Source organism: Leptosomus discolor, chromosome 6 (assembly GCF_034619465.1).
Source record: "Leptosomus discolor isolate bLepDis1 chromosome 6, bLepDis1.hap2, whole genome shotgun sequence".
Classification (NCBI taxonomy): Eukaryota; Metazoa; Chordata; class Aves; order Leptosomiformes; family Leptosomidae; genus Leptosomus; species Leptosomus discolor.
In genome coordinates this window covers 18422455-18434597 of record NC_141396.1, presented here as the reverse complement: position 1 = coordinate 18434597, position 12143 = coordinate 18422455, and the positions used below count along the sequence as shown (strand labels likewise).

Sequence of the window (12143 nt, the reverse complement as noted above, 5' to 3'; positions counted from 1 at the left end):
GCAGATGACGTATCCGCTGCATATTTAAGCAGCGCGGCCAAGTGCGGTGATTGGCGCGGGAGAACTGGGGATAGTGACTGAGGGGCGCGGGGCCGCGGCCAGGGCGAGCGGGGGGGCCGAGACAGCCCCTCTCCTCGGGGCTGGGGGCCCGGCGCCCCTCTCCTGCGCCCCGCTCGGCCCTTCGCTGTGCCCCCCCCGACGGCACCGCCCGGCACTGCACTGCCGGCCGTGGCGACCCCCGCCCCAAGCGGGCCGGCCGCACCTCTGCGCGGAGAGTCCCCTCCGCCCCACCGAGACCCCCCGTGCACCCCCTCGGCCCGGCCCTTCCCGCCGTCCGGGGAAGGCAGCGAGTCCCGTCCCGGGCTCCCCCGAGCGGGGGGCGTCCCAGCCCCGCTTCGCAGGCCCCGCCGCTCCGGCCGGCAGCGGCAGCCGGGGGGATCCCGCAAGCCCCGGGCCGCACCCCGCTGCCGGGGCCGCTCGGCCCCCCGCCCGCCTGCCCCGAGGATAAATCACTGAAGAGCCGGGACCTGTACAGGTCCCAACGAAACCAGCTCCGAGGCGCGTCCCAATGCGTGAAATTAAACGGCAATACGGAGGAGGTTTATATTATACTGTATTCAGACCGTCAATAACTTAAAAATACAGCGAAAATGTACATTATTTTTACAGGTTCCATTTGGTTTGTATTTGTTAGACATTCTCTTTGTGTCTAAAATAGCCAGGAGGGGACAGTGCAAAGAGATCGGCGGTGGGACAAAATGCTAATCACTGGGGTGGGTTTGGCGGTAGGAAGTGCATACTGACAAACAGATGCGGCACGAAACCCACAGTAGCAAATCTATTCCTTACTGCAACCTGGGGAAAAGAACCCGGGATCTTACAAAATTACAGTTAGAAATAGTAACCCTGAGGAACAAAACCAAACCAAACCAAAACGTCACATTATGAAGAACTCAAATGGTTATTTACATTCACAACCTCAAGATTAAACCCTTTTAGAGAATACAGCCTATAAGCCCTAACGCTAAATAAATATCAAGTCTAGTTCTTAGGTAGTTTTCAAAGGTACTAAAATTCATAAGATTTTTTCATACCTCCAGACTACAAAATCTGGTATACAAAATTATGTCCAATCACTTTAAGGCTAATATACAGGTAATGCAGGAAAACGAGAGGCGGCATCTGAAAAGCAAGTATCTCAATGCGTAAAAAAACATTAAATTAGGACTCATCCAGAAAACAGCAACTAAGAGATCAGTTCTCAAATAATTCTTACCCGGAACAAAATTCTGGACACCATGTCTGCAGATATTTAAATAATAACGTATTTACAGGTCAGCTGTTCCTTGTACAATATGATTGAGCTGGTTTTTATTGTACAGTCTCATTTTTCACCATTTGTTTACAATATACAAAATAGTATTCAATCCATTAAAAATACGTACAAAGAATTGTTTGCTGAAGATTCCGTGTTCAAGCCATCTACTGCATTTTTCCTTTACTTGGTCAAACGAACATCCTAACTGATATCACTGCTTGCTTAGTAGAAATAGTGGCTAAGAAATACCTCTTGGCATGATGAGATACTGTCGATTTAACAGGCCTACGTGTGCTGGGACATACCGTTCACTAAACTCCTAAGTTGCTTTACTACAGTCTCTATCAGCTTCTGCTTGTCACGATCATTCTTCCTGAACTGTGCAAAAATGTTGTTCTTTTTGCTAGAGTCTTTCATTCTGGAGAAATAAAAAAGCAAATGACACAGACACGTTAGAAACATAATTTGAAAAGGAAAAAACTGACTATTTTGTTCCTCTTTTGATCTTTCTGCTAGTAAGAACCGAGAGATAAAAAACTCTGTTGTCTATGCATTCTTAAATTAAACTTCAGCAACACAGAACTCATTTTAACAAATATTATTTCACAAATCTCCTGTAAGTATTAAGCAAATAACCCTTCAGCAGGAAATTCGCCCTACCAATTGCATTAGAAGAAAAGCAAACCAGAAAACCCGTTAGTACCATCTGCTTCCACGGTAAGTTCGGACTCAGCCAACGTGTTTTGTTCACCATCAGGTACCCGACGCGGTTATTGCTGACCTCCCGTAACGGTGGATTTAAAAACGAAATTCGGGAAATGAAGTAAATTGAAGCAACAGTATTTTCTAATGACACAGGCGATACGTACCCTCTGTGAACTCTGCAGAACGCAAATTCACCGCAGGCAGGAGAGGAGAGAAAACACCGTTAGAAAACGCCGCGAAATCACAGCGCGTTTCGATGCAGCTTTTAAACGCGGGTTGACACCCGGCTGCGGCGACGGCCCTGCCTTGCCCTGCCCTCCCCAGCCCGCTCCCCGGGCCAGCCGAAACGTCCGCACCGGCTTTACCGCGGCGAAACCCCACGCGTTTCCCTTCCCTGAACCGGCAACCCGGGCAGCCGCTCGCTGCCACCGGGGCGCCGGCCCCGCCGGCGGCTCTGCGCGGCTCTCGGGCCCGTGACCGCGACGCGCTGCCGCCAGGCTCTCGCCGCCGCCGCTCCCGGGAGGGCGGCCCCGGCCCCGCAGCCGCCCGGTGGGTGCCGGGCTGGGAGCGCCGCTGTGCCCGGTCCTGCCCGGTGCCCGGCCCTGCCCGGCGCCCGCCCCGCCGCCGCCCGCACCCCCGCGCCGACGGCCCGGCCCCGGCCCCGCACTTACTTCTCCAGGAGCGTGAGGGCCGTGCTCGGGTTGACCCGCAGGTATTTGGAGGTGGCCTGCCCGTAGTCGGCCAGGTAGGTAGACCAGTCCCACACCATGAAGAGGTCCAGGAGCTGGGGGAGGCGGGGGGAGAGGCGGGTGAGGGGGCGCCGAGCGGCTCCGCGGGGAGGAGGCGCCCGCCCGGCCCGGGCCCGGCCGCAGCCCCTTGCCAGGAGCCCGGCCTGTCGACAGCCCCTTCACCTGCCCGTTCCTTTCTTCAGCGCCTTCTCGCCTCCCTCCGTGCGCTGGGAGGCGGCTGCGCAGGTTCGGCGGCCCCAGGAGGGGATGCTAATGGCTTCACGCTCGGGTGTTTCGGGAGCTTGCTTTACCGCGGGGAGAGAGAAGGGGATGGATACCCGTGTCTGCGGCTCCTCACGGTAATTTAAACCAGAGATTCAGGTAGTCTCAATTAAGTGAATTAAACAAACCCTGCTGCACTCTCCATGGCGACTGATCCCTAGTGACTCAGCCCCAAGCCCTGGGCACGCTCCTGGCCCAGACAACCCCCAAACACTTAAATGGGGGAACAAAAAGCCTCCAAGCGCAGTCCTGCGCCTGGCTGCAGTGTCGAATCAGGCCTTTGACTTGCCATCTCGGAGCTGCTGTTCAACAAAAGAGCCTGCTTTCACAAGCGGCCGCGATGCCGAACCTGCAGGAGCCAGCACCCTCGCAGCCTCCTTCCCCCTCCGCCATCACGGGGCGCAGGCCAGGCGCCGCCGGGCGCCCTGCCCAGGCTGCCCGGGGCCAGGGCACAGGCGGCTCTGCTCGCTGGAGCCTTTCCCACGGCTACCTGCGGGCCGGCGGGCCCCGCTCCCATTGACGTCAATGGCGGGGCGCCCCCAGCTTCCCCCCGCGCCTGATGCCTGGCCTTGTCCTGCTGCTGAGGGCTAACACGGGCTTGTTCTCAGGCTGCCCTGCGTTAGCCAAACCCACTGTTAGCCTAAGCGTGAGGAACCGTTAGCAACGCTTTGCCCCAGCTCTCGGCACCCGCGGCCGCTCCGCTGAGCTGGGTCCTCGGCATAACCCAGAGCCCCAGCTTACCTGGAGGCCTTGCTACATCGGTAGCGCTGGAAAGGTGCGGTGGAACAGGATTTGTGCAACAAAACCACTCCAGACACGTAACGGACTACTACAAGTAGTACCATTTTGCTATTTAAAGAACCCTGTCCAGTGTAAACATTTACTTCTGGTAAGCCAGACCAGAGCTCCTACAGCCGGGGCACAACAACAGCGGCCCCTGCTCCTGCAGGCCTTGCTGCAGCAGGCACCCACTTCTCTGACTACGCTAAGGGAAGGGCTGCACCTCTGAGCGTCTTGCCTCACTCAAACTTCTCGGTCTGATAAAACGTGACAGGTCTCCAATAATGCTCATCTCTGAAATTCCACCACCAACTTCACTACAAAATAAAAGCATACGCCAGTCTTCACAGCTTCAAATGTATATGCCTCTTTCCTCTCTATTTTTCCACTTCCTAACTCCTTTCTTATGTTATCTTCAAATAAAGTGTCTAATTTAAATAAAATATTTTCTAATTAATTACTCCTTCCATATTTGTAGTATAGTCTTTTATGAATATGTAGTAACATTTCCTGTCTTTATAATGGACCCCTGACACAGTTATTGCTCTGTCGATCCAAAGTCCTCCAGGGACCATTACAAACCTCAGTGACATCTAAATTTTACATTTAACTATCTCCTATGGGTGAAAGGTGTATAAAAAGCAAGGAGGCTACTTCATTCTCTGCTGACTACATATCCACAATAGCCATCAATGTCAAATGCAAATGGTCCTTCCTCACAAAGAGCCTTCTCAGGATGAGCACCATCAATTCTCCTACTGAGTTGAAGAGAACATGCCTTTAGTCATTAAGCAAACAGACTTGGGAAGGCTCTGATAACTCAGGAATTAGTGGCATTTGTGAAAGCCACAGCCTCACTTGCTGCTGCATGTTACTCATCACTTCTTATTACCTGTGTTACAGCAGTCGGTAGTGCCCAGTCCTCATAGAGGCTGTATAATATATTCAAAAGCTCAATCAAAAGAAGTGGAAAGACAGGACAGGCAGATGCACAACACAAGCTGGGAGGATAAAGCTGACAACCACAGGAACCCAAGCTATATAATCTGGAGACTTCATGTTCCCTCTCTCTTACAGAGAAGCAAACAGAGTGTATTAATAAATTACTACCAATTACAATGCCACTTGTCACGGGCTCCACACAGGAGATGGTCCCTAAGAAAGGATCACACCAATGCTCCTGCAGCAGTTGTGTTTAGTGAATCACAGGTGGAAGATGTCATTTCTTATCCCTATTGTAATATTGAAATTAAGGATTCTGAGTAAATCCTAAACAACCTGAAGCTCTGTACCCTGTTAGCAACATGTGGCCCAAAGCTATCGATGACTGATATAGTTACAGTGATGACAAGTTAAAAGAAACTTTCCTGCCAATATCACATGCGTGATTTTCATACCATAGTTCCAGTGCTTGGATCAACCCCCTGGTTGTGTCATGGCTCTGGGACATCTTGGTGACAGTGACAGCTGGGGTGGAAGACTACACCTCATTTGTCACCTGACCAAACACAGGTAGGTATGTAGGGCTCTGAACAGACCATGCAGTCTGTCGCTTTTTAACACGAGGTAAAACAAAGTTCCAAGAGAATATGAGGCATATTCTGTGCACTCCGAGACAGTCCTGGCTCTGAAGAGTGACACTATCAGCAAGGGGGGTGTACCCAGAGCCTCTTCCCTGCTCCGTGCTTGGTCAAAGAGCTGCACACGACCAGCCTCATGCTAGTAAGTCTCCTAAGTTAAAGCAGCTGCCATGACACGCGGCATGTAACACGAAGGACCAGGGACATGCAATCAAGTGACACATGCCACTCCATCCTAGCTCCCTTCCTTCCTTCTGCGCATGTGTTCAGGGGCTGCAGTCCGACAAACGTGCCCTGCTGCTGGAGTAAACGCAACAGGAGCTGCAGGTGCTGCTGGAGACCGGACTGCTGCTGTGCACCACTACGCATAGTGCGTTTTGTCCCTCTCACAGCCGCAGTTCCGTGCTGTGGCATATTGCTGTAACGTAATGGGCTTTGACAGCACCTACTGTACACTGTGGGTGGGCAAGAGCTGCCTGGGGTGCAGCTCTTCAGATCTGTGTCCTGGCCATTCACATCACCTGCATCTGACTTGGCACTTGGCGGAATCACAGTCCACACAGGCACCCTGTGAGGGGAGCAGGTTGGTGAGCAGCCAATTGCAGCAAGGACAGTCTAGCAGAAACGAGCTTCTGGTCCCAGGACCATCCACCCATACAAAGCTTCCCTCGAGTACACCCCCACACTCACCTTTATTCCTGCTGCCATGCCACAGAGGTATTGACCCTACAGCCTGCTTCAACTTCTGCTATGTTGTTCCTTTCTGATTTACACTGCCTTTTGCTACAAAAAAGTGTGCCTTATTTAAATGAAGCACTTTAATTCCTCTTCCTTGTACAGACAGACCTCTGTTAAAGTGGGACTGCCTTGGCCACAGGCATATGATCTAGAAGACAGTCCATCCATCCAAAGATGCAGAAAAATATTCGCACTATTTTGTGTGATGTGAGCATACTCTTGGAAAGACAAAGCTGATAGTGAAGCATTGAACTACCTAATCCTTTGGTAGATAATTTTTATTTTAGTAAAAGATAAAGTTATCTTGAAATGCAGATTACTGAAAATAAGAACACAAGATAGAAAAAGTCTGTTTTTTAATCCATGCAAACAGATAGCTACAGGAAATTGATCATGAAAACGTGGCCAACTCTTCAAAAGAGGGGGAAAAAAAACCCACAACTTTTTGCATATATTTTTTGCTGTATTTTCATTCACAATAGATGCATATTAAAATTATTTTATAACATGACAGGGACTAGGTGTGTGCAGAGCCACAAGGAGAGGGAACAGCCTTTGATAATGTTATGTGGTACTCAAGGTGAAGATATAATGCAAATACCTTGTGGATTTGGCTTGACATGCCGATGTGACTCATACTACAGGAGTGCAGTATGTGGGATATGTTAAGTTCCACTGAAATAAAAGAAGGTTGTAAATCTCTGCAGTTTTAAATACAGTGATCACTACTAACGTGGAAAAAGAAAAAATTTAAAAAGAGCAAGTCTAATCATAAAAGCATTATTTTTGCCAAGAAAAGTATCAGCTGCAATTAAAAAAACTCAAACATTTAGGGGATTTAAGTTCAGTTGAGCTTGCCCCATGGCTTCTCAGTTGTGAAGCATGAAGTACAGGAGAATTATTTGCTGGTCTGTGACAGCAGTTCTTACTGTGGTAACTAGAATCAACCTATTAAAGGTCAAATTAAAGCAACACTTCCCTGCTACTATTTTATCCACTAAAACCATTGCTATTACCGAGACAATAACTGAAGTAAGATGTATCGTCTAGCAAGGAAGGGTCCACACTGACATGCACTGTAGTAAGACAAATATGGGCATGGAGTAGTCCCTGGCAATAAGTATCTTCCTGCTTCAAAAATCAATCAAAATCCACACAGTGTAGCACATTGCACTGGCACTGCTAGCTGCTGCTTCTTCAAGGTCAGAATGTGTGTTATTTGCCCTGAAATTACAATAGGAAAAATGTTTATTTTGCACATACATCTTTCCAAAGTTAACATTTACAGGAAACACTTCAAACCGGACAGAAAGGCAGTCTCTCCTACTACTCTCCGGGTCTGGAGGCAGTGCAGACCATCAGCTGTTAGTCAGCCACCCGGCCCCAGCTAAGGAGCCACCCGAGGGTGCTCTGTCAGAACCAGCTTATCACAGGGCTGAAACACTGTGAAGCACCTAATAGACTAGATATCCGTAACCTCCTGTGCAAGAACAACGGTACTGTTGTACTCTCTTTATCCCATAACAACCATGAAAAATAAGAATAAGCTAAGACAGGCAATGCTACACCTGAGAATTTTACAGTGAAGCAGAATATGGTTCCCCAGGAGCAAGGGAAGCCCTTCTGATTAAGAAAGATTTGCAGAGAAGCCTGTGTACCTATGTGTGTGTGTCCGAGGAACAAGCTTTATCCTTTCTAGCACACTAGAGAGTGTCCAATAGACTGTCCACTTACTTACATTCACGAGATAGATAGGGTATACACTCCTGCCTTATTTAGAGGATTTGCCTCTTCTAAAGGTGTGATAGAAGGGGAACCCTTATCCAACATCTTGGAACCATCAGGGCTGACGATGAGAAAGCAGCATGCTCCTTTTACTGTACATGAAACAGTGTCGCCTTCTCAAACCATCACATTGTTACTCACATATATAGTTCTAACATTATAGGTAACGTAAGCCTCTGGTTGCTGTTCTGCAATTGGATTTTGATTTTCTAACTTTTTGTTCATGTCCACGTATTTTATAAATGCTTTTTACATCTAACATTAGCTCTTTTTGCTTAAACTAAACACCACTTGGAAAAAACTCTTACATTATACAGATAATACTGCTATTTTTAATTAGACGACTTTTATTTTAAAACAACAATTTTATTGTAAAGGTCATTAAACTATTTTGCAGTTAAAAGAGGTCCTGCTTTAAGACCTTGATAGCTAAGGGGTTTGGTTAATGCAACACATTACAATATTGATGTGATGGGGTCTTAGGGACAGAATTCTGGTTTCAAACAGGGCACTTGCACCTATTCTGTCATGTCAGTACTCTTGCTTTTTCCCAGCATCTAGGTATTACGGCTGTGTTTGATAGAAACTACTGGTAATCATTGCTCAGTAAAGCTTTGTCTTATACTACCTAAAGTCCCGAGCAGCTCAGTCGTAGTCCTGTATTTAGGCCATCTTGTAATTACGTGAGAATTTTGTGCACTGGGAACTGCTGGAATTGACCATCCGGCCCTTTGAATGCTGTTTGAGCCTCTTGTCACATCCTCAAATATCATACAGATGCCCTTTCCTTTTTACTTTTGGGCAACTGTCAGGAATAATCTTGGAGGGGAACGCAACTTTGGGAACTAGCTATGCACAGAGTCAACACAGCAACAGAGACAGAAGGAGGAGACAAGGGCTTTGCAGAAGGAAAATTGGGGCAGTGTCCATTAGACAACACCAGTTGTGTTGGTTATCCTACAAAAATCCTAACGGTAAATTATCAAGGTACAAGTTGGAATGGTGCCGTTATCTCTTCTAAAGTAGCAAGAGTGCCAGCAAATAGCTCTGGTTGTACATCAGGCACCAGTGATTCAGGAGCTGGAGATAAAACCCAGGAGTTGTACGCTTAATATCCTTCTTGCCTTTCTGTAAAGTCAAATATTATATCAAGAGAAAAGTAACTTTTTTAATGTATCACTGTCAGTTATGTCCTTCTGGCCCACTCTCCTTGCTCACATGCTCAATATTTCTTATGCTAAACAGTTTATTAACCCCTAATCACCCAGTTACTTCTGGACTTGATTGCATGTGTAATTACCTTTTGTCAGGTACAATTTGCCTGATAAACATGTCAGAACACTTGCTGCTTAGTCTGTTGAAACAGATAAATGCTGTCTTTCCACAGCCTTGGGGCATAATTAACAGGGAAAAAAAAAGGCAGTTATAAAAACACACAGAAGCTGATTCAGTGAGGCAGGAGTTCACAGCATGCAGCCGGCCAAGGCCCATTGCCTGGCCCGCTATGCTTGCCTGAGCGCTTATTGAGTTCCAGCCTGCTGTGACAGGGCAACAGGGGCAGCCCTCAAAGACTGAGATTTAAAGTAGGTTTCCACGTGAACTTCAAAAAAGAGTGCGATGATGCCTGTTTGGAAAAAAAAAAAAAAAATCCACCACCAAAGTGAAGGAGTAGATCATGATATTGTGGAGCCCCTGTCACCGTTACGTGTTGTACGCGCAAGTAGACGCTCTGGGATGGGACTAGGAGGTGAAAAATTAAAAGGCAGGGAAAAAAAAAAATCAGGAAAAGCAAAAAGAGAGAGATTAAAAAAAAAAAAAAAAAAAAGCAGCTTTGTGGCGTTCTTGGGCTCAGTTGCTTCTGATTTCTGCCCTGTATGTAGTGTTCGCAGGTTATGTACCCACGCACTACGGGGAGCGCAAAAAAAGAAATCCTTACCTGACCTCTGGATAACCCAAACAGGAGATTAGCCCATTTCCAAGCAAAGCAGGTTGTCACACTGTTAGGCCAATTGCTTCTATTGACACTTTGCATAAACATCTTACACAGGGTGATCAGAAAGGACTGTTATGCCATTAACGCTCTTTTTATTTTTTTATACCTAAGCCTTACAGAATAAAGGCCTTTCTGAGTAAGGGATAACAAAAGGGTCAAAAGGTCACAAACATTCTTTTAAGTAGGCAAAAATCGGGGAAGTTTAGATTCATTCAAAAGTGCAAATTGGGACTTTTTTGCATCTTGCGACATTCCAGCACACTCAGCTTTCTCTAATTTCATTTCTAGCAAATTTCATTAATCTACTCAATTGTGCATTTTTACTTCTACTTTTAAATTAGAAAATGCTAAAGTTATCATTTTAGGAAGTAGCAAGCTGTCTAATCTTCTCAGCTAATCAGCAATCTAAACAGATTTAGACATTACAATTAAAATCCTCATGAGGAATGGTGTGAAAACATATAGAATTTTTTCCTGAAGTGCTACGACTTAACAGTCTCTCACAACCAGTTTTCACCGATAATTTACATGGCATGTGGTTTGCACTGTGTACAGCAAAATATTCTATATTTTCCTTTGTTTTGTTTTTGCTTTGATCAGAGATGGAAACAATCTCCCTTTAATAGTATAAAAGCCACCTGCTGGGCATCGCAGACTACAGCTAATTGGTAAATTCTTTGAAATTTTGATATAATGGATTTTGACCTCTTTAATTAAAAAAATCCCAAAGCTTAGAATACTGGTGAACTCTTCTGGGAAATGAACAGTGCCAAGCATATACAACTGCAAGCTACACCCAACCTTTTCTTAGGAAAGAGTACAGAAATGACATTACAATTTTTTTCTTGAGGATGCATGGCTTTTGATCTAGAAAAAAAGCCCTGTGATTGTTGTTAGCTATGACGATTTAAGTCATTAAGATATAGGAATAGCAAATATATCAAGATTTCAATTACTACTCTTTTTATTGGGTTTTGGAGCTAAAAAGCTCCAAAGATGAAAGGGACTTAATTTTAAACACAGTAAACTCACAAAAGCCACTCATACATGTCTCACTCCCCAACATTTCCCACCCCAATGAGCTCACACTGCACCTATACACACCTTTTATTTAGAAGAACAAATAGGTCTGACGACCAGAGGAAGCCTGTCAACCAGAATCATTGTTGTTTCATAATTTCTGACATAACGTTAACCTTTCAGTGGAGCTATAATCTCATCAGTTTGTGAACTCTGAGGCAGCGCTGTCTTCCTTTTGTTAAAACCCTTATTTATACTCTGCCCAGCATAATGGGGCCATGGTCCATGACTGGGACTCATAGGCACTGCAGTAACACAGCTACACAACAACACTTTCTTTTTAGACTCTGCTTGTGTTTCATGCACAAGTACACATGAATATACTTTACACAGGTATACACTTATTTGCAACGAATTAACAAAAAAACCCTGTAAGAACACGAAGATAACACCCCCATTAGTTCACCAAATGTTATCTCCCTGTTTATTAAAGCATGCACGCCATGAAAGCACTTACTAGATTGGAACTAAAACGTGAAGGACCAGAATCAGAACTGGACAAAGACAAGTCTTGTTCACTCTAAACATTTCCTGACCACAAATGAACAACAGAAGTATTTAAAATATAGATATCTAAGTCCAGTTTATGAGGAAAAAACAGAGTTTGCTAACGTAGAATAACACCATACCAGCCAAATGCAATTATCACTTAATCAGTAGGTGTTCGTTACTGCTGACAAATACCTTGTTAGCCTGGTTAGCAAGTCTGCCTGCCACTTGCCAAAATATTTTGTTTTATTTACTCCTGGTGACTTATTTTGTGCATGTGGTGAATTTTAAAATCCCCCCTACTGATCACACAACTGGAGTAACGCACATTAGTCTTATATTTCAAAGTGTAAATTGATCTCTTGATCTGTGAATGTCTCCCTATAGTTTATGCTACCCTTTTTTCTGGATTGGTATAACAAATGCATTTTCAAAGTGATGTTACGGGGACTTAGCTATGCAATTCCCATTAGTGTCAATGGGGGTCGCAGGCTAAATTCCTAGGCAGTGCTTTGAAAACTGAGCCCTTCATTTTCAAAGGAAGGATAGTTTGTGTTAGAAAGGCAGTGTCTTTCAGTTTTTAAGCCACTGCATTAAAACGTGCACACCCCCGTCCTTTTTTTTTTTTTAAGCAGTATGCACTTAGAAATTGTGACTAAATTTGG

General features: G+C 45.9%; 1 protein-coding gene across 5 annotated transcripts in view; it reads right to left on the bottom strand.

Moving 5' to 3' along the window:
• Positions 1-595: 595 nt before the first annotated feature.
• EXOC6 (exocyst complex component 6) overlaps positions 596-12143 on the bottom strand; it is a 101348-nt gene continuing 89800 nt past the window's right edge. For 2 of the 5 annotated variants that reach the window (XM_086467411.1, XM_086467413.1), the window contains exons 22-24: positions 2695-2807; positions 2188-2199; positions 596-1736 (exon numbers count right to left, since the gene is read on the bottom strand). In XM_086467411.1, the coding sequence (XP_086323537.1) occupies positions 1604-1736; positions 2188-2199; positions 2695-2807 (258 nt within the window). In that variant the 3' untranslated portion in view covers positions 596-1603. The remainder of the gene's footprint in view (positions 1737-2187; positions 2200-2694; positions 2808-12143) is intronic. The other 3 variants (XM_086467412.1, XM_086467414.1, XM_086467415.1) reach the window with 2 other exon arrangements.